A 23520-nucleotide genomic window follows, 5' to 3' on the forward strand; every position below is an offset into this window, starting at 1 on the left:
TTTGGGTGATGGCAGGAATGCGCACACAGCCAGACCTATTTAAGCCCCTGGTGGTTGTGGTGGTGGTGTTGCTGCTGCATTGCCGCCACCTTCAAGGATCCGCTGCAGTCTGGTGCCCAAGGGTCCACTGCAGTCTGGTGCTGGCCCTGGTACAGTGCCCTACTAATCCATAGATGACTTGCTAGACTGGAACTTGAAGCAACGTAGCACCTTACAAAGGCCCTCAACACCACACTAGACCTTTCCCTAAAAATACAAATAAAGATGTAATTGCTATTCAAGGAAAAAGAGTACTTTCACATGAAGCATGAAAAGCTGCAGTGTTTGGGTGAAAAAGGGGTAGTTTGTATTGTATTTCTGGTGTAGTTTCTGTCACAAAGTTGCTATGGCTGGCTCTCCTGCCCAGGTAACATAGATATTTTCATATTTATAGTATGTGGATAGACCAGTCTAACCACTAACCCGGTGCCCTCCAGATGTAGATACTTGCCACACTAAAGTCAGCAGCCCTGGTGGGAATGAGGTGCTAGCATGGAAAATACACATGTGATCTTGTACAGCATCGGAGCCGGCTTCAGAGAAGCAGTGTTATGGCAGCAGCTACACTGCAAAGATGACATGAATTAGTCCCAGCTCACATGACAATCTGATATCATAGTGCTAGAAAAGCTTACCATACACTGCTATCTCAAACATGTTACTCCATTTGTTTCAATAGATGCCCAGATCAACGAAAACAAGGAGAGGAATCTCCAAGTGTTGACAGTGGAGGAGTGGGAATAAAGAAGAGACTAAAATGTCTGATGTTTCTGAAAAGCCACACAAAATTAGTTTACTTTTCAAATAGGAAAAAAAAAAGCCAGACCTCTGCCTTCAACCAGACTGGAGATAACAATATCAAGGTCTCAGTTTGGTTTGCTGTGTTGCATGCCATTTTAATACCTGGCGTGCTGACTTTATTCTAGTTTACTGTATTAAAATTTGTATGTGCCATCCATTGCTCAAGAATTCAACAAAACTTTACCAAAAAGCAGACTTCCCAAAGCAGGCATAAAAATTGTTAAAATTATGGCCCTTGAGCTTTAGCAGGGGTGGAAAACAGATTTCAGCCTGAGGGCCACATTTGAAGTAGGCCAGCCTTCTGAAGGCTGCATTCCAATGGTGAGTGGGGCAAAACAACAAAACAAACAAAAAGACTTCCGGGAAGGGTGACTTCGCTTGTGCCTGCTTTTGGGACGGGCTCCCGCCTCAAAAGAAGCTTATTCAGATATAAATCAGTCAGAACATTTTTTTTTTGACTGATGAAATTTCTCCCGGGCAGGGAGAAACGTAGAGATCAACCTCAAAAGCCTGTTTTTGTTGGGAGGACTGGATTTCATTAATTTATGAGATAAGGTCCAGCCAACAATGCCGGACGGACTTCCGAACAAGCTCTATCTGTTTAAGCGATACGTTTATCTTTTCTTTAAAGAGAGAACGGACTAACAGGCAAGCACCCTTCTTTCTATTATTTTTTTTACTTGGTTTAAATTGTTGCAGCAAAAGGAGATTTGTCAGATTGATCGGCTTTGGACAACTTCTGGGTGAGCTATAACTCTTCTCTGTTATTCACGAAATTAACAGCTTATCTCTGTTTCTGTCGCAAAAAGCTGTCCTGGAAGTGCATTCTAAAGATATAAACAGAAGAGGGATTTCTATTCCTGATTTCTATTCCGAGGAATATTATATTGTCTGGGACTATTCTCTTTTTGGTCTATTTTATTTTGACGAATCTACTTCTTCACGACGCCACTAACTGTTTTGATGCTGGGAACTAAATTTGTTTTGCATTCTTGAACATAGAGAGATAAGGCAGGCTGCTCTGTTTATACTGTGATGTCATCAAGCCTGGAATATTAACCCAATTGTTGCTGAAATAAGAAGTGGTTCTTCTTTATTTTTGTTTTGCTTTGTTTTCGTGGTTTTAAAAATGGCAATCAAGAAAGTGGCTGAGAATCTGGAAGTAACTATGTTTCAGAAAATAATGGATGAGATTGAGATAACGAAACAAACCCTGCGACAGGGTAGTAAGGAGCTGAAAATTGAACTGAGCAAAATGACGCAGGAGCTTAAAGAAATAGGGGATCCTGTGAGAGAGGAGAATGAGATCAGAGATGAGAAAAGAAAAAATAAAGGGAAGATACAAGCCCTGGAGATTGGAACAAATGTGGAATTGGAAAAAGATCTGGAGTTTATGGATTTTAGAAATAAAATCTACTGTTTGGAATTTAACGTTATCTCTGAAGAAATTAATGAAGATATTAGAGATAAAGTTATCAATGGCTTGGATAATCTTTTGGACTGGAATGACGTGATGGAGTTTGATATAGAGAAAATCTATGGAATTAACTGCAGCCATGTGACAATGGAAAAACTCTCAAGAGATGAGCCAGTGCATTTTGTAAAAAAGAAGAACAGAGATATGACTTTACAACAGTATTTCAGCAACTTATTCAGAATGGATGGCAAGAAAATATCTGGGATAGAGGAAATTCCCATCAGACTCTTATTATATGACTATGGCTACGACAGCAAGATTATTATGGAATACTGATAATGGAAGATTGGACACTGAAATTACTGGACTTAACAGGACTATTGAAGATGGAACATGGAACTAATAGGGATAATGGAATAATGGCTATTGAAATTATTGAACCTAACAGATTTTGATGAGATGGATTAATTGAAATGTTTATTTGGACTATGGTTATGACAATAAGATTATTATAATTATTAACGAGATGGATTAATCGACATGTTTATTTGGAGAAAAATTGATAGATATATTTCTTAAAGAATTGAAACCTCTCTTTGACTTTTTGTGGAAAGAATAAAGTAATGTTTATGAGATTTGATGATTAATTAAGATAACTACTGGAGGAAAGTGATTTTATAATATGATTTAAGAGACAGGATTGTTATATATTGTAGACCTATAACTGATTTGATCTGTGACAAATGGGAAGTCAATATTTTATTTTATTTTGTTTAATTATTTTTGTTTTGTTTTGTTTTTTGTCTTTGAATGTTTTATGATTTTGTTTTGTATGTTTTATGAAAATTTGAATAAAAATTATTGTAAAAAAAAAAAAAAAGGAAAAGGAAAAATACACATACCTCTATCCCCTCCAGTACAATAGACACACATCCACTAGACTTGCAGACATATTCTCTCTCTCTCTCTCTCTCTCTCTCTCTCTCTCTCTCTCTCACACACACACACACACACACACACACACACACCACATGCTGTCACACATTCATACATACACACTCACACACCAGACATGCAGGCATACAGGTGCGTGAGTGTGCGGACGCGCACGCGCACACGCGCGCACACACACACACACACACACACACACACATGCATTTCCAGCCCTCTCTGTTTCGGTGCTGGGATGGGGATGGTTGAAAAGATTCCTCTGCCTGTTCTTTAAGCATAAAAGGCAGCATTTCTTGCCACACTTATTCCAATGCTTACTAGCTGCTTTACTGATTTTCCAGTTAACTAGTATGAATTCCAAACATCATCAAATCAGCTGCCTAAGCAGCTAAATCAACAGTCCTAGACCAGGAACTCCAGTCTGACAGATTGCAGATCCTAAATCAAGATCTCTGGAGTCTCTCATGGTCAAGTCTTTCCCATCCTTGCTTCCTGAAATTAATTAGGGATTTCTCAAATATTATGAATTTCCTATATCACTGGTGGGTAGCCTGTGGCCCTCCAGATGTTGTTGGATTCCAACTTTCATCAGCTCCAGCCACTATGGCCAATGATCAGAGATTATGTGAGCTGTAGTTCAACAACATCTGGAATGCTACACATTCCCCATCCCTATCCATAGATAGCACTGTAATATAAGAAGAAACAGTTAATTCACATGTACAAGTATCTATTTTGATGTGTGTACACAACTGGAAACTGCACATACAGATTCACCTGTGCCTATGTCACTACATGAACATGCAGTTTCCCATTTGTGTGCACATTATGCAGTTACTGTACATGACAATTTACACAGAGTGTATAAAATTTTTCCTATAACAAAATCCTACATATAGGAAATTTCTTGTGCTAAAAGTTGTTGGAACAAATTAATGATTAATCCTAGGGCACCATTTATACAAAGCATTTGTTCTGTCACTGAGATATGACCTCATTTAGTTGAAAATGACAGTAATCTGTTGCCCAGGGCTTACTGGGGAAAGGTGAGATTAAAATGTAATAATTAATACAATAATAATAATAATCCTAATACTAACAAAATACAAATATTTTTTAAAATCATCACACTAAACAGAGTGTTCTGTTAATAGGATCTTATGTCAATGTGACTTGCTGAATTCCCTTAAAGCCTTCCTAAGTACATGCCCAAATACTTTTTTAAAAAATTGTCTTATGGTACAAAAGGTGAATCTTCAGTTAATATTTGTACAATAAACCTTTAGAAAACTTGGAGATTTGAATGTTTCTTACCCATCAAATGATTGATGTGTATAAGGTAATTTCCAAACAAGGCAACCAATGTGAAAATTAGGGCAACTATATTAATATTACAGATTGTTGTACAAAAAACAAAGTATTTTTTAAAAAATATACTCCACTATCTGGCTTTCAGCAGTATTACTTAATAGCTGTGTCTATGAGAGACTGTACTTTAAACACCAAACCATATACAGAGGTACGATTCAGATTAGGCAATTTTCTGCATTAGGAATCTCTTGCATCATAATCACAAACATATCAATACATTTTTAAACTAGGAATATTGTTATGAAGTCATAGTTTGTTCATCTGTTCCTTCCCTGTAAGAATACAAAACCCAGTCTTCAAGGCACTATGACAGTGCAAGTCTCCAGCTCAATCCTAAGTGTGTTTACTCAGAAGTAAGTTCCAGTGAGTCAGTGGGACTTACTTCTTGGTAAGCATTCTTGGAATTGGAGGCTTAGACCTATAAGTAAATCCCAAGTGTCTCCATTTTTACTAAAAAGATGTTAAGTTATTAAGGACTTCTGAAACATAAAGTCTTATAATAAGGCTTAAAAGAATGTACTGTAAAATCAATAAGAAACAGAAATGGAAAGATTATACTATTGAACTACTATTAACATTATTTCTATATGCAAAAGTTCCTGAATAGTTTTCTTTTAACAAAATTACATTTTGTGTCATACTCTTCATGCAACACAGGAAGGAAAATTCATTTGGTAAACCTTTAAATCAATCAAGACTGAAATCATTCAGCATCACATTATAGTTACAAATTTAAGTGGTGAAACATGAAAGGCACTGAATAACAATTTCAAGACAACAGCTGAAAATTTTTTAAGGAGGTTGTTAAGAATTTTGAGACTTGGAACACTACACATCCTTCACATGATGCACTTGTATCTATTCATGTAAAACTGGAAAGTCTTTGATTGCAAAGTTAGTGCCATTCAAAAATATTGTGAAGAAGTTAAGAGTGATAAATATGTGCTTTCTCAATCAGCTCACTCTAAATAAAAAAAGGAAATGCATGAATCCTTTTTTGCAGACTCATCTCTTCCAGAAATCTTAACTAAAGCTGGCACTTGAGTAAGAATTCATGAGCTCTGACTACACTTACAAGAGATACAGATCCCATCCACAGATATCATAATGGAAATTGTATGTGTTGATTTAAACTGTAGCATTTTTAAAATCATGATGCCAACCTTACCCTCAAGGAAAGCAAAAAGTGCCACTATCTTGAGACTTCAGTGTCACACAGAATCCCTGAAATTTACCAGTGGTTGAAACAGAAAGTGGTGAAATAATTTATTGCAAGAACTCTTAAACTAGCAGACTCTTGTAAAACTTCCCTTGCGCTTCAAATCTCATAACTGATGACGCTGCCTTTCCAAGAAAAAAAAATATATTGTAACATGGATGCTTAACACATTGCTAAATAAAATGATAGCAGTTTATTCCCTCATTATCTAAGATTCTCCTTGTCCCCAGATGGTTTAGCTCCCAGATACCACCTTTGAATTTCTAAATGTTTGTAATGCACACTTCACATATAAAGACCAAATGGTTTAATCAAAAGGAAATTTTTGTAACATTATTAGCTGCACTCCATTACTTAAACAAAAATACCACTAGTATCCGTGACACTTGCCAGAAACTGCATGCAGGGTTTCAGCCATGATCTACAAGCCTCTTATACTGAGGAAAATAAGGCGGCTTTAGTTGTATCCAGGTGCTTGTGTGCATGCAGTAATTTTTTTTTTTCACTTTAAACAGCAGACAGCCCCATTCCAAATGAAACTGCATTAAGAACTCCTCTCAGTTTCAAAGCATGGAGGACTGCTTTCTGAGAAACACATGTCTGAAGCCCCCTTAGGCATATGGAATTAGTTGTGCAGATCTTTGGAATCTGTGTTTTCAACCTGTCTAAATAGGCCTATAAGCGACCAGTACAATGAAAAATGATCACTGCACAACATAAAGTGGAGATTATTCTTGCAGCAAACGCAAAGATAATTTGATCAATGCCAAAACTGGGACCTGATTTGACTGAGATCCAAGGAAGCCATACATAAATGGATTCTGCATGGCAAATTGGAGGCACTCTCACAATAGCTTAAGAAGTTTGAGAGAGACTTCACTTTCCATCGTGTACACACACATTTTTATTTTGTGTTACTGTTGTTACCTCTGGTCAAATAAGTCTGCAAGCCTTTGAAGCCACACAAAAAGCTCTTTAACAGGGATGAATCATGATGAGTATACACACACCATGAGCAGTGATTCCTCTTTCTAATGATTTCTGCTCTGGGAGAGAGGGGAATTATACTTTCCAGACTAAAGCAGGCACAGAGGAGCTGTTTGTGCATCTGATAAGCACTCAACATACAGGGCTGATTTCATATTGTTCTTCAAAATCAAACTTTGTTAAGGAAATGTTAAGTTCCTAAGTGTGTGGGGGGGAGTAATGTTCTAACTAGTGTATGCCAAAATTCTAAATTTTCTCTCCCATTGCCATTTTGAGTCCCACCATTTAACGATTCTTCTCTCTAAATTTGCTTATTGATAAGTTGTATACAACACAGCATAGCAGCTCTAAAAAACAGAAACACAATCAGAGAATTTTGCAATAGTAGATGATTTACACAAAATACCTATTAATTAAACTGAAAACCTAAATGTGCCCCAAAACAATCCAGTAAGTGTCAAAATAAAGACTTGCGGTTGCTGTTTCTTCTGTGCCCAATACATTTTACCTGAAAACAGTAATGTTGAATGAAGATATGAAAGTAAATTCTTCTTCATGGCATATTGTGCATCTGTTAAAAGTGGAATGTTGAATTTGTAATTTCTGCAACACCTTCCCTTAGTTGCACCTAAAGAACAGCTTTGTAGAATCCTGTGGAGCCGCAGCTACCTATTAAGATTCTAACAATGAGTGCCATCTACATACTTGTTGCCCTTTTGATTCCTTCATCTCAGTCCAATGATTTAGTTCCTCTTCTCCAGAACTGTTCAAACCTAAAGAAATCCAGCCTATCATTTCCTTTCGTTTCATGCTGCGTTTATTATAGACAGACAATATGAGTGTAACGTCAGAAAGCTGAAATAGCGCCACTTGAAAAATAAAGGTCTCTTTGTACACTGGATTCGGTTGCCCTCTTCGGATGGATGTCTTGCACTTGGACATCTCTTGACCCATGGAATTCAGCAATGTCAGCTTAACAAATGTATCTACAAAATAATCAATTTTATACATAAGATGCTTTAGACAGGATTTCTCCTATAGAAATACATCAGAATATCTTTAAGGTTATGGTGTATACCATATTTGATTTTGAATAGTTGACTATACTTAGTAAAGGTTAAGAAAAAGGAGGTAAACACTGAAGTTCAACTTTTACTTAATTATATTTATCCTTACATAGCAAGTTTACTTAAAGGTATACCTCATAATCCTTCTACCCATTCATCCTTTGCTCACTTGCATCAAGCAGACATGTGTAGCATTAACACTTAGCAAGCTACAACTGGCCACAACACTGTAAAGCATATCAGAGTTTTCGGATAATGTAAACAGGTGAATAAAAAGTGAAATAAAAAACCAAATAAATTAGAAGTAAAAAATATGGGGTGGAGTGCAGTGATAATATCATGGGAGCTCATAATGAAAAGTTGAGTGAAAAAAATCTCTGCATGGATGTGGTTTGTATATAAGGGTTGTGTGTTGTTTTGTTGGATTTGTGAATATTTAAAATGTCAAAAATGTATTGAAGAGTTGATGTTTACTCATCTGAGTAAAGCTCATCATGAATAATTTTTGCATAAATATATGTAATGTGTTGCACAATACATTATATGGGCACAGTTGCTTCATAGTGCTTTTAAGAAGTACTATATTATAAAAATGGTTAAAATATTCAGGACACAATCCAAAATCCTGTGTGCACAGAGGGATACATTCCACTGCTTATAGAAGAGAACAGGGAAGCTCCTATCTATGTGAAGCTCAACATGTGCCCTAGAGCTACTGGATCATGAACATGTATTCATTCATACAACATCTGACATCAAAAACTTTCAGTTTTCCCACTTTGTCTGGGAATATACTTTCATGGTCACGGAATGCAGCATGCTGCATCAATATTGTTATTTGGGAACAGACAGTTTTTGTGTCTTCCTTTTTGGTTTATGCATGAAATTAGATTTCCCATTTTAATTTTCAGATCTTTGAAATACCATCATCCATAATCAGAGATTAGATCGATCTCCATTATAAGAGTGAAATAGTTTATTAAGGTATATTGTCAGAAACCAACATGGTGGAGAGTGGTGGAGAGCTTTACTGCCAGCAAATTTCTTTTGCATGAAAAAGACAACATCCAGTTAGTCTCTACAAGAACTCACCTCGTATTATATAAACTTGTCCACCTATCAAGTGTTTTAGACAACAGAACAGTCCGTCTGACAACAAGGGGTGGAAAGCAGTAAAAGAAATAATGACCAGATGTCAATAGTTGGGTGAGAGAGGATCAAAGGTTAAAGTTTAAGAGGAAACACTATTCACCAGAGTGGAAGAAAACAACCTTAGCAAATCATTTTAGAAAGAGGGACTGAACAAAAGGATTGGCTGGTACGATTTAATGAAATGAATTTTGTAAGGTCACTGTGTAATCTTTACCAAAAATTTACACCATTTCAAGTAATGAAATATTTTAGTATTCATTTCTATTGAGTTTCTAACACAGAACACAGAGTCATGCAATAGATCAGCTACAAAACCAGAAATCATAGTGCTATCTTTACTGGACCTTCCTCTTATTCACGCAAACTGCAGCTTTTTGAGTAAGGGTCAATTCAATGACCGCAAACTACCGGAGTCTCATTTGAGGTCAACAGGATTACAAAAGGTTAAGTGGTCACTGGATTGCACCCTGTGTATACTACAAACAATAAAATGAAAGCTAATTGGATTAAAAGTTAATTTGGTCAATACACTGTTTTTAACTAATCTTATAGCACAGTGGGGAAGAGATCCTGGCTGGGAGTCCAGAGTCTGTCAGTTCAAATCCCCACTCGTATCTCCTGGGTGTCAAGGGCCAGCTAAAGATCACCCCCTCAATGAGTGGCTCAGGGGTTACGTGCCCTGCCACCTGTGCAGCCATGGGCAAGCTGCATAGTCCCAAAGAGCCCAGTTGCCCCCCAGCTGGCAGTTGCAGACAAGGAAGGGGCTGGCTGGTGCAGTTGTGGCAAGCTGAGCAGGCCCTAGCCAGCTGGGGAGGACTAGGCTCGGAGGGAGGCAATGGTAAACCCCCTCTGAATACTGCTTACCATGAAATACCTATTCATAGGGTAGCCGTAAATTGGGATCGACTTGAAGGCAGACCTCGCCTCAGTTGTCCATGCTCTGGTAACTTCGAGATTGGATTACTGTAATGCACTCTACATTGGGCTGCCCTTGAAGACAGTTCGGAAGCTTCAGCTAGTGCAGAATGCGGCAGCTAGATTATTGACGAGGACCAGTCGGTCTTCGCATATAACTCCTGTTCTGGCTCGCCTGCACTGGCTACCTATTTGCTTCCGGGCGAGATTCAAGGTGTTGGTTATGACCTATAAAGCCTTACATGGCGTGGGACCGCAATACCTGGTGGAACGCCTCTCCCACTATGAACCTACCCGTTCGCTTCGTTCGTCATCGAAGGCCCTCCTCCGGGTACCAACTCATTGTGAAGCCCGGAGGGTGGTTACTAGATCTAGGGCCTTTTCTGTGGTGGCCCCCGAGTTGTGGAATAGCCTCCCCGAAGAGGTACGCCTGGCGCCTACACTATTATGTTTTCGGCACCAGGTAAAGACCTTTTTATGCTCCCAGGCATTTTAATCACTCTAATCTTTTTAGCTTTTTAATCTTGTATACTAAGTCTTTATTTTTATTTTCTGTTTAACTGTATTTGTTTTTATGTCATATATGTTTTTGTGATTTTATTATTGCCATATATGTATTTTACCCTATGCTGTTTACCGCCCTGAGAGCTATTTGCTAAGGGCGGTATATAAATGCAACCAAATAAATAAATAAATAAATAAATTTCCATTTTTTCATAATTAATTAATCCTGCATTATTCCATCATTCCAGATAAAATGTTACACCAAATTGCAAGATCATGTGATCAGAGTTTAAGAGCTCCACCCAAAGCTTAAAGGCTGCTTCAATGCACATATAAAGCACCCCTATGAGTAGGTTTCCTATTCATATAGTAGGGTAGCTCCAAGTACACAGTGGGGATTCTTGCCCAGAACTGTCCCCAAAACTGCACTGAACACACAAAAGAGTTCTATGTATGTATCACAGCACCTGCATGTACAAAGAGATCCTGGATCAGGGCATAAGATTCTTAAACTTATGACTGTAATTATGGGGCTATCTCAAATAAAATGGAAAAAATATACAGGGCAGAAAAAGCACAAAATTTTTCTGTCTTGGATATTTCTAGACTGTTTCAAAAAAGTTTCTTTTAAATGCTTGCAATAGCCTATACTTTAGTGTAAAGAAGAGCATTAAAATTCAAGATCTACTCGACTAATAGATGTGTGTGTGCGTGTTCAATGCACGCACAGAGCTTCTGCATTTGTAGGCTGTTCTGTTCACTTCAGTTCCGTATAAGCAGAGAGGTGTGTGTATGGAGCAGCCTTTTCAGAGCAGCACCGAAATGAATGTGGTCACTTTTGTGGCAGAAGAACTATGCAGACTCTGGAGCCCAGCGCCTAACCTATTTACTAGATACCAGTGTCTGACATGGCCTGTTAGACACTTGTTAGCTATACTTTGAGTAAGGAACATTAAGTAGTTCTTAGAAATCACCCTGCTTGCTTGAAATTAGAATAGAGAACATCTTCCCAAAAGTGTTTCTAAACCTCCTAAACAGGGCCGGCAGCAGGCATGGCCCAGGTGGGGCACTGGCTGAGTGCCCACAACCTAACAGGGGCCCACTGTCCCAAGCTGGCCTGACACTAACACCCATGCTGCCGCCCTCTACCTTCCCGTCAGAAAAAAAGCATCTCTTGCCTGCCCAAGACACTGCTTGCTTTCTAGGCTTCTAGATTTCTTTACTATCCTCCTTACTACTCAGGGGCGCTGAGTCACTCCCACTGAGTTGGAGCTTCAAGTCGGAAACTGCTTATTTCTCTGTTGTGTGCATGCCTCCTAAAAGCAGAGTGTGTGTTCTCTCTGGAGCTGAACTGGTTGCTCACTGTGAGGCTACCAGTCTTCCCTCCCTTCCAGCCCTGCTCGGAAGGAAGCCCTTTGATCTGCAGCCGGGAGAGGGAGGCTTTGCACTTTCTTGGAATTTGCATAAGTAAGTAGTAAGCAAGAAGAAGGTATAGAAAAGTGGAGGGAGAGACAAAGCACACTCTACAGTGTTTCACTGTGACTTATTGTCTTGTTTTTACACAAGGTTGTTTGTTTGCCATGTTGGCATTTTAAAATAAATAAAAATATTTACAAAAAAACTCACCAATTTTTGATGCTACCGCATCAAATTTGTGAGTGAAGTAAAGATTGGATATGTGTCCTCCACTTTTAGTCAAAGTTTTTTTGAACCCAAGTCTGCAGTATGCTTTTGTCTCTGCCCCTGCTGCTCAAAAAAGCTACACTAGAAACTCCGGATGTCCTTTTCAGAGTGTTTTCCCTATTCTTGAGTTCTGGTAGTGACATCTTTCAAATGGGAAGGATTTGTAGATAATACGAAACTGCCTTTTATTTTATTTATTTTATTTTTTATTTGATTTATATCCCGCCCTTCCTCCCAGCAGGAGCCCAGGGTGGCAAATAGAAGCTCTATAAACACTTTAAAACATCATAAAAACAGACCTTAAAATACATTAAAACAAAACAACGTTAAAAATGTTTTTTTTAAAAAAAAAAGCTTTAAAAACATCTTTTAAAAAAGGGTTAAAAGCATTATTAAAAAAAACATATTAACAAGCAATTCTAACACAAACGCAGACTGGGATAGGTCTCAACTTAAAAGGCTTGTTGAAAGAGGAAAGATTTTACCAAATCCAACCACTGGCATACCTAACCCAGTGCTGTCCACTCCCTAGTCTTGCTTTTAAATTTGTTCACACATGACCAGGAGTTAGAAGTGAACACTGAGGGGGCCAAGTCTACTGCTGATGACACTCAGTTGTTCAGGGTGGTTAGAACTAAAAGGGGACACAAAGAACTCTAAAAGCATCTCTCGAACTAGGTGAATGTGCAATTAAAATGGCAAATCTGGTTCATTGTAAGCAAGTGTAAAATGATGTACACTGGGACAAAAATCCTTTCACCTATACACTAATGGTACTTGTCACCCATCCCCTTTTAAAAATAAATAATTTTAAACCCCATCAGATCTGCCTCCTTGCAGCCAGTGGTGGCAGCGGCTTTTACCCCAAGACCTTTTTCCTCTCCCCTCACTGAAAATAGAGCAAAGTCCAATTGGATCTTTTCTTCTTCTTCTTCCCTCCTCCCTTACCCACCCCCCTCAAAAAGCTAATCTAGAAACTCCGTATTTTCCCGATTCTTGATGTTTGGTATTTTGAATTAGAAGGACTGGCAGAGGCCAATCTAGCTCATCATTGTCTAGGCGGAATGGCAATAGCTTTCCAGAGTTTCAGACAGGATCCAGAGTTTCAGACAGGAACAGTGGTGTAGTTGTCTGGGGTCGTGGGGGGGTACTGCAGACCTGTTATTTTTTGGGGAGCAGGGTCCCTGCCAGGTCCCTATGTATTAGCCAATCAACATGAAAAGGGAGCATGGTAGCCACTGAGAAGAGTCCTTGTCTGTTTGTGCTGATTGGAGCCAATCAGAGTGAAAGGAGGGGAATCGGCCACTGAGAAGACTCTTCTCAGTAGCTAACACACTGCCTCCCCTTTCACGCTGATTGGCTCCTAGAGATGTCTGGACTCAGAAACAACATGGAGAGCAAGGGACATGAGGGCAAATGGAAAAGGGGGCATGGTTTTGACAGGGTGTGGTATGACTATCATGAAGGGACCCTTCACTTCTGAGTTTGCCACTACAGGAAATATTCTCAGCCCTACCTGGCTTTGCCAGGGATTGATCAAGGGATCTTTTGCATGCTGATATGTATATTTTCTGTTTATATCTAAGTTAGGGCGCAAGTGCTATATCTGACAGTGCAAGCCTATGTACATGTCTACTAGGATGGAAGTCCATATGAATCTGTTTATTTTACTTAATTTTCAGTTTATATCACAGCCTTCCTCCCAAAGGATCCCAGGATGGCTGGTAAGGGTGCATAGGATTGCAGATTAAGTTATATCTCTTAAGTTGACAAAACAATTAAAAAGATACTTAATGGAATACTAGTGTTGTTTTTCTTTGACAATAAGTGGTTATCACATTGGTCAAAATTTGTTTTAGTTTTAGTTTAAAGGGGAGAAGCCAAAATGGGGTGTGGTTTAAGAATGAAAGGATGAGGCCAAAGGGCCCTCAAGTAACCTATGCCTGGGACCCCTGAGAAACCTGGAGTCGGCCCAGCTCCTAAAAATCACCAATTAGGTTACTGAAGAACGTGAAACCTGCATGCTTCAGACTTATAGTGTCTTTAGGATATAACCAGATGCTCAAGAAGAGGGAAACCTGGCAAAAATGGCAGACTTGTTGAGTTCTAAGCCCACATTTCATAACTTGTATGCATGTTTATGTATGTTGTTTCTCTGGTGCTATGTCATTGGTTGTCCTGGTTGGGGTAGGAAAGCAACACTGACAATGTGCTTAAACATTAGAGGAAGACTACTTAACATTTTGGCAGCAACCATTGTTCAGCATTGTACCTAGTTCCTCTATTATCTTCCCTAGGTTCCACCTACTGTGGTTTTCTACCGCTGATTATTTTTCTATAGTGATTCATACATCAGTGGCTCCCAGTGTCCTGGCTGAACTTGGACTCACTGGTGTATTTTTCTCCATTATGTACAAAGTGGAATCTCAGCCTAGAGCGTTTCATAGATCAGCTTACAAGTTATACAGGATTTTGCATCTCTACACAGTATAACTAGGCACGACTACTCAAGCTAAGACATTGTGGCAGCAATTGGACACGAGTCCTTTTAAGTAGGCTCAGGGTGGGCTTCTCAGAATGGGACTGGATTAGCAAGCGGGCACTCCTGTGAACAGGTTGAAAAGTTGGCGCTATCTATTTGCATCTGTACATCTGGGGGTGCATCCTTGGCAACCTCCAGTTGAGCCTCTGATTGCTCCCCCTTGGGGGAAGGTGCAAGTAATAGCTCATGTGACAAGGCAGGGCGGAAAGGAAGGCCAGGGGCCGGCTCAGATAGCGCTTCACTGACTGGAATTAAGAGGGCAGAGCTGTCACTGTCTAAGCCGCTCAAGTCTTCTCCTGTTTCAGCTCCCTCCTGTTATAGCCCACTCCCCCAGGATCCCAGTCCTGCTCCTCCTCCTCACTCTGTCAAGAACTCTCCATGGGGCCCATGACACCCAGGGGCTGAATTTGGGTGCCATCACCATGTACATCTAATTCCCAGGCCTGTTTGCACATTCTGGTCCCTACAAGTGAAAAAACAGGGAGCTTGGTTATGCCCAATTCAAACTCCTAGCTCCATCTGAAGCAATGGGGCAGAGCAATCCAGCAGCGGGTGTGGTGGGAGAGAAAATCCATGGTGGAAGAACTACCAAATCCGGATCCCTGGCAGTCTTATGCTGGCCAGGCCGGTAGGTGGGTGCCAGGCATCTGAAGGGAAAACAAATGCCAGTTCCAGGACTGGCATACTCTCCATCCATTATTGGGAGCATGGGAGAGCTGTGAATTGTATGGATCCAAAGTCTTTTTCAGTCTACTCCAACATGCCCCTTTTCCATTCCTAACATTGTCGAAGCACTGATGACAGAGGAGGTTCCCAGCTGCAGAGATTCCCTCTAGTGCAGACCTCTTTCTCTGCCTGCAGACATCCGCAAATATCTTAGGATTGCACCCTTATTGGCTCAGTTTATACATAATGCTAAGCCGAACCAAGGCTCAGAGTGAATGTGTGAGCATAGGGGTACTCACAGTAAAAATCACAGCCATTTCACTCTCTTACTCAGAGCTAACCCATGGTTTGGCTTAGCATTATCTCCAAACTTGGGCTTGTAGTTTGTGTCTCCCAGACAAACCATGAGTGGTAAGCAAAGAACAAACCATATAACTGCCTGTCTACATGTCTATCTCTACACAGTGTCACATTTCTTCATATCTGGTATCAATACTGTATATTATATTATATTATATTATATTATATTATATTATATTATATTATATTATATTATATTATATTATATTATATTATATTATGAGAATGTAAAATCTAAAATATATGTCGATACCACGTGACTCTCTCACACATAAATTCTTATATGAGTATCCTTAACTACAGTAGCATCAACACATTTACACAAACATTCATTGGCAAACACTTTTAAAACACATTGTAACTTTTTATATCGGCTCTGTGATGTGAGGCATTAATAGTTTAGCAATTAATCACTATGATAAAGGCAATTTATTAGTCAGTCAGTCATGAAAAATTAAAAGGTTCTTGTCAAATCACAACTAATATTTTGAATTTTAGATTTCTTCCATTTCCCCAATGACTGGAAATATAAAACATGAAACAGATTAGCTGATGATCGCACGATTTCAGTTTGACTGGATAAAGCTAAATGATAGGATTGAAGTCCCCACCAGTGAAATCCCCCCAAGTGCAGAAGTATTAGGATATATATATAAAAAATCCACTCACTGGGTGGTCTGTTTGCTGCCAAGTTTTTGAAGTGGCTGCCTTTTATCACTTCTGCTGCTAGTCTTCCAGTTGTGGCATTATAAAGCAGTCCAATGAGGATTTCTGGAGCTGAGCCGTGTGCCAGAGACTGACAAGAGGAGGTACTTTCACTGCAGGACATTTCTGACATGCTCATTTGGGAGTCACAGCCCTGGAAGCAAAAGCAAAGCGTTTGCAAGCATTTCAAGTAACTAAGATACCAAAGAATCCATACTTAGTAGTTATTTCTCTAGCATTTGATTCTACCTTGATCTTGACAGCACATGGCAGCTTAATGAAATTAAAAAAAAATGTGTGTGGATCTGAAAAGAACAATACAAAAAATGATGAAATAGAAACCCCCCCCCAAATTCAAACGAGGTTAAGCCCACCTTCTATGCCAACAGAACCAGTATCACAAATACAAATAGGAAGATTTCAAAGCTCTGGAAAATGCTCAGCTTTGCTCTTTGAGTAGAACTGCATGTGATAAGAAACTATGGGAGAGGGAGGGGAAATGCACAGGATGACATCAGGATACATGGTAAACTGTACTTGTACAGGCCAAACTAGATGTGACATTAAATATGTCTAATGTGTCTTTGCATTTAATCATGTACATTTTGAAAAATGCAAATAGCAGCCATGATGGGGAGGGAGGCGGCTAATGATCAGGACTGCAGCAGATGGGGAGGAGGGGGTTTAACCCTCCCCCTGTTGAACCTTTGAAGTTATTATTTGCACTGGGAGAAAGGCTCCCATTGGTGCCACTTTAGGATGACTCATCTCTAAGGGATGATGGAGCAAATGGTTCAGATCTGCAAAGAGGAGAGCTTCACTTGACTCATGATGAGGGTGAGGTTAAGTATAAGGCTGTGGTGGGGTTGCTGTTTCAATATTTAGTGCTTAAAGCTATTTTGAAAATAAAGCATGGAATTCAGAGTAAAATGAGCTGCCAAGTCATAGTCATGTCTATTTAAAAAAACTGTGACTGAAACTGGGATCTGGGAATTGAGAATGGTTTTCCACAAAACATTATAATTCTCTAATTATTTCTGTCATTCAGAATACAGTGGGTGATATCAACAAGTCCACTGTTTTCAATGGGTTACTCTATTACTAACCACAGATATTACTCTCTATTCCTCATATAGTTAATGTCTAGGTAGCCACTTTCGATTAGTATTATTATTTACCACATTTATATATCATCCTCTTCTCCAGAAGCTCAGATTGGCTGATGTACAAGGGTCTCATCCCGCATTTTTTCTTCACAATAACCCCCTAAGGTAGATTAAAAAGTAAAGGTGTCCCCGCACTTGTAGTGCGAGTCATTTCCGACTCTTAGGGTGACGTCTTGCGACGTTTACTAGGCAGACCGTATATATGGGATGGGATTGCCAGTTCCTTCCCCAGCCTTTCTTTACCCCCCAGCATATGTCGGGTACTCATTTTACCGACCATGGATGGATGGAAGGCTGAGTGGACCTCGACCCCTTTTACCGGAGATTCGACTTCCTCCTTCGAACTCCGGCCGTGAGCAGAGCTTCAGCTGCGTTACCGCCGCTTACCATTCTGCGCCACGGAGATTAGACCAACAGAATTGCGACCAGCCCAAAGTCATCTGGTGAGCCTCCTGGCTGCCAGGGCATCTGAAGCCTGGGTTCAGGATTGCCACCCTGGGCTCCTACTGGGAAGAAGAGCAGGATATAAATCTAATAAATAAATAAATAGATAAATAAAAAAATAAAAGCTCATCTCCCAGGTCCTAGTCCAACACTCTGACTACTACATCTTTCTTGCTGTCATAGCATGTGCCTGTAACTTTGCTATTGAACAAATGATGCTGTCTAGCCCAGTATGGCCTACACTGACAACCAGCTGTTTTCCAAAGTCTTTCCTAGTCCTACTACCTGAGATTTCTTAACTGGAGATGCTGGGAATTAAGCCTTGGTACTTCTGCATGAATGCAAAGCATGCGCTTTAACACTAAACTATGGTTATTGTCCCATATATAACTGGAATACAGGAATTACAAACATTTAAATAAGAATTTCTCTCAACCTGACACCTTCTCTCAACTTGAAAATAAAAGCTTTTCTAAAATTGAAATAGGGTGGTTCTAATTAAGAGATTATGATCTCTTTAGTAGTGTTTAGTTCAAAGGAAAGCCCAGAGCACACCTGATATTAGATTGCTCAGATATTAGGTTTTTAAACAATCCTACAATCCCACTTCACCCCAAGTATAGTTAGCATGACTGGACAATACGCGTGCCAAAGTGCCAAGAAAGACAAGGAGAAATTATGGCCACTGCATTGGAGGTACATTCAGAAATATTTTTAATCTACTTTGCCCTTTTCCTGTGATTGGATAATATTTGTCAAGAATTTCCTTCTAACATAAATTTCTAAAGAATATCTGTCCACCGAGCTCTGTCTGTGTCACTTCAGCATTTTTGAAGCAGACTCTTCATAGGATAGCTTAGGCTGCTTAGCATTGCAAGCTGCATTGTTGAGCATTGGTCTACCCATTGTACACTGGCAGGGATGAGCTCAGAGAATGAGGTATACCTCAGTGACATAAAACCTGTTCAGTAAATGGAAAGAATACAAGTGGAGTAGGCAACAAAATAGTGCAGTGCAGGACCACTGACAGACAAGTAGAAAAGGTCAATTTCTAATGTGCCTAGGGCTAGCAGGGAGTCCAGACCCTCAGCTTTAACTTTTTTAAAAAAGTAAGTTTCTAAGTAATCTGGAATAAAAGTTATATACCACAATGCAAACTGCCCCCCTCCCACTCATAATCTCTGTGAAATGAGCTAGCTGGCTGTTCCACCTCCCCCCCCCCGCTTTCAGGTTTTTAGCCCATTAGGGAAGCCAGAGCTGTGATTGATGAGGGATTTGTTGAGCACCAGCCAACACCTAGAAACCATTCCTCAAAAGAGCTGCCTTTTCCTGCTTGTCTCTGCATATTGGTTAATTGTATGTGCGCGCGCTTGCATGCACATCATGTGTGTTGAGTAAATTTATAGCTTTCAGCTGCAGCATGTGTGCCTGTCTGCTCACTTTTTTCTCTCTGTGCAAATCCAGCACAAGGTCCAGAAGATCAAAGAAGCACACACAGGATAGCAAGGTCTTGGTAGGCATGCATAGTAAGCAATTTCAGTGATGACAATAATAAAAGTGTACATGTAGTGGTTTCTTCAGTTATTTGTGAAAAATAGTATATTATACATTTTATCTATCAAATAATTTTTGAACAGAAATACAAAAGTGTACATGCTGCTTATGATGCCACTACAATGTGTTATAGTTTTCTAAATATAAGGAGTCATACAATTTTGAATTTTCCCAGGCTGCTGAACATTATTTGTCTAATCCATAGCCTATTTTGAAAAGCTTCCTAACATGAGGCTTTAATCCTAGCCTCACTTTTCTGGGAGTAAAGCTGCAGTCCTAATTCCACACACCTTCACCTCCCCCACATCATATTTTTAAGGCAATTAGGTAGCGTTTACTTAGGTATCACTGTTGTTATTTGGCAGGAAACTCATACTGGCTTCTTTAAAAAATTGGTTTTGACAATAAACTATTACATGCGGATTCTTTACAACAACCCTGTAAGGTGGGTTAGGCTGAGAGTTGGTTCAGTTAAACTGCACATGCTTAAGTGTATTTTTGTGTGTGCTTGTTGGCAAGTTGGTTCCTTTTAAAGTAATTTGCTGTAAAATCAGGACTGTGGAATGTTGTAATTAAAGCAATGTAGGGGCTGCCTTTGTGCCTGTTTTCCCCCTCACTTATTAGTTTGTGAATATGACATGATATATTTACACCTGGCTTTTCTCCTGGGTCCTCCCTCCCCATTTTATCTTTGTAACAACTCTATGAGGTAATTTTGGCTGAGAGTTGGTTCAGTCAAGTTGCTCCTATCTTTTCAGTGTTATTTTAATGTTTAAATATTATTTAATAATTATAAGATTATGATTTTTGAACCATTTATAACTGTTGTAAAATGCCTTGTGAGAGCAGGAACTCTAAAAGGCAAAATAAAAGCTGTTAAATAAATACATCAAGGCTGTGGATTCAAAATAACTGTCCATATTGGTAATATATATCAGCAGAAGTTCTTGCCAATAGACTGATGGGAAGGGAGGGGGCTAGGACTGTGGAGGCCCAATCTGCATACAGTGGTACCAGGCCCAGGATATCCTGTTGGCACCTGTGTTGAAGTGTGGAATGGTTCTCTTCATTGTTCCAAGTCAACCATGCCCCCCCTACACAATTCTAATGGAATCCACCTCCCACCCCTGCCCTGCAACGATCAGTCAGCATTCTGTGGCCACTGAACATTCGCAGTCTTCATTGGGTTATTTTTTGTGCTCCTCCACAGGTGTTTTTTTTAAATATTTTTGTACTTCTGAAAATCTTGGGGTTCTCCTAAGCCTGCAAATATTTCTTCTTGTGTGTGGATTGTGTCATTTTAGCTATATAAGAACCGAGTTGTGTCTGGTACCCATTGGGATTGCTAGGGTGGAAGAGAGGGAGCCCAACAGTAGGTGGAGCCAGAGCCAATGGCAGGCAGAGGCAACTAATTCTAGTTTTGCCCCACCTCCTCCATGCTAAGTTCTGCAATGGCAATACTGAGGGCTTATCCACATGGGAGCATAACTTCGTGCTAAAGACACTGTTTTTACCTCCGTTTTGCACGGTCTACGGTAAGGGATCAATGCCAGCTGCAAACATGGTGTTTTCTAGTCACACTTGAGGGGAAGCATCAACCTGGCAGTTTCCTAAAGACCATGCCCTCTAATTTAACATTTGCACTCCCTCTGTTTACCTGGCAACCGAGCATGCTCAGTTTGTTCTACTAGTAAGTTTCATTAAAAAAACCAACAACCCAGAAGTGTGATTATTTACATTTTCACTGGTACAATACAGATGAAATACAAATCTTTGTTTGAGCAGTGTTACGCTTTTGTGCACAAGTTAGGGGGGAAAGAAAATAAAGGCACCGTTTGCAGCAACATAAAAATGCCAGCAGAATGGGAGAGAGGAGCGGAAGTTTCACTTCAGCCCACACGAAATGAAATGAATGAAGGGAAGAGGAGGGAGTGGGCGTGGAGGGGAAAACGATTGACACACCCATCTAAAAGTATCAGAGCAAAGCATCTGCAAGTACTAGAGATACAGAGTGAAGACTTTTTTTCATTCCCTTTTCAGATCAGAGGATTGGATTAGTATGGATTTACAGGGGGTGGGGGGAACTGTGTGATAGCTTCTGTTTGCCAGTAATGTCATGTGAACCATGTGAATTAAAAGAGGATGCAAGTAGCACCAGACACACAGTAAAACCTTGTGTAGATGAGCCCTGAGACCAAGGAGGAGGAAGCTGGTGGGCAATGCCATCCTCTGGACCAATCGCAAGTGAGAAAGCAGGCAGGTATGGGCTGGCTGAGAGCAGACTGATGTTGGTGGGACAGTGCCCCATTTACCCTAATGGGCCAGCTGCCACTGCAAGAACTGGCACTCACCTCTGAACTTTGGAAATAGAATGAATTATGATGAAACATGGTACACAATAAGGACTAGAAAGAAATCTAACTAAACTGTTACAGCTAAGAACTGTAACTTTGATACACCTTGTGAAATCGCATGCCCTCCAGTCCACTGAGATTGATCCATGCATAGAAGGATTTTCACCATCCTCTTGGCCCAGGCATGAATCCTAATATCCAATGTCCAGGGAGGTATACATGATGTTCCTGCAGCATTCATACAACATTAATCCAATGACTGGCCCTGATCACCTTCTATTAGGAAGATCACATTCAGGCACCTATTTCCTTTATCTTTCTACAACAGTTGTAGGAAGATGCAGCAAGGAAAGATCCTGGGCCCCAATATTTAGAACTGGTGTGGGGAACCCTCCAGATGTTGCTGAACTACATCATCCCTGACCCTTGGTCATGCTTGCTAGGGCTGATGGATGTTGTAGTTCAGCAACATCTGGGGGGCCAAAGGTTCCCCGCTCCTGGTTTAGATGCATCCTCCAAGACTGAACTGATTTAAAGGGAAATGGTGGGTCTCTGCTATTCTGAATCTCTTTGCATCAGGCTGGACAATTCATTTGTCCATCCCTCTCATTAAAAAGTTTGCTATTAACATTTTAGTTACAGTGGATCTTTGGACACCCAGCATTGTCCCCTCCTCATCCTTGAAATGCCCGCATTTGGGGGTACAAGTCAACTACTGCTGACAGTGATACTGTAAGCAGTAGCTTCCACTAGCCTATAGCTCAGTTGGCTGTAGTTGGGAGTCTTATCCAAATCCTCTCCAGTGCACTGGATCATAGGTTTAGATTGTTTTGCTCAGCCACCAACTTTTATGCACTGAACTCAGTGGGACTTACTTCTGCGTAGATACTTCGAAATGCACAAAGTACTTAATCAGATTGCTTGAAAAATTAGTTAAAAGACAACTTCTCAAAGGCCATTTTCTGTAATTTGTTTTTTCAGTCTCAAGAGGACAAACTGGTAGATGCACTATCTCCTGTCATAGGCGAAAAACACTGATTAAAGTAAAATCAAATGAAAAACATAATTCCTTTCCTGAGTATAATCAAGAGACTCAAATCTTTAAAAATTATTACGTACAGCCTTAATTTATTACCACTGAGTCTATAAAGTTATATCAAATTTACTTCCGAAAATCATAAATGATACTGGAAATATATGCATAGGCAAATTATCTTAAGAACAAAAGTATCATGCTATTCACATATCATCTTTGTTCCAAAACTTAAGCTGCTGTGAATAATATAATCTCAAAATGAAATGACAAAACAGAATTTATACGTTTTGGCAAATCAGTGTTCCAAGTTCCTCAACAGACATTTGGCAAGGTAAGAATGGGACCCTTGTGCCACTTTTCTCATTTGATACACAATGTGCAGTGTCTTTCTAAGTTTTCTAATAAAAATTATGCAGTACATCTTACTGGGTAAAAATGAGAAGATAGATTTAATTTGTCTAGAATGCGCTATGACAAAGCATTAAAATTATTGTCTAGATACCCTTTTTATAATCTACATTAGTGCCTAACAGTGTCATACTCAACTTTTGTTTACAAACATACTTTAGAGTTATATAAAAATGTAA

The 23520-nt window shown here is 39.7% G+C and overlaps 1 protein-coding gene across 11 annotated transcripts in view; it reads right to left on the minus strand.

The window, feature by feature from the left end:
* Nucleotides 1-5694: 5694 nt before the first annotated feature.
* SYT14 (synaptotagmin 14) overlaps nt 5695-23520 on the minus strand; it is a 120176-nt gene continuing 102350 nt past the window's right edge. For all 11 annotated transcript variants that reach the window (XM_061625307.1, XM_061625306.1, XM_061625315.1 and 8 more), the window contains 2 exons: nt 16344-16533; nt 5695-7771 (listed from right to left, as the gene is read on the minus strand). In XM_061625307.1, the coding sequence (XP_061481291.1) occupies nt 7458-7771; nt 16344-16533 (504 nt within the window). In that variant the 3' untranslated portion in view covers nt 5695-7457. The remainder of the gene's footprint in view (nt 7772-16343; nt 16534-23520) is intronic.

This window comes from Rhineura floridana, chromosome 4, assembly GCF_030035675.1.
Source record: "Rhineura floridana isolate rRhiFlo1 chromosome 4, rRhiFlo1.hap2, whole genome shotgun sequence".
Lineage (NCBI taxonomy): Eukaryota > Metazoa > Chordata > Lepidosauria > Squamata > Rhineuridae > Rhineura > Rhineura floridana.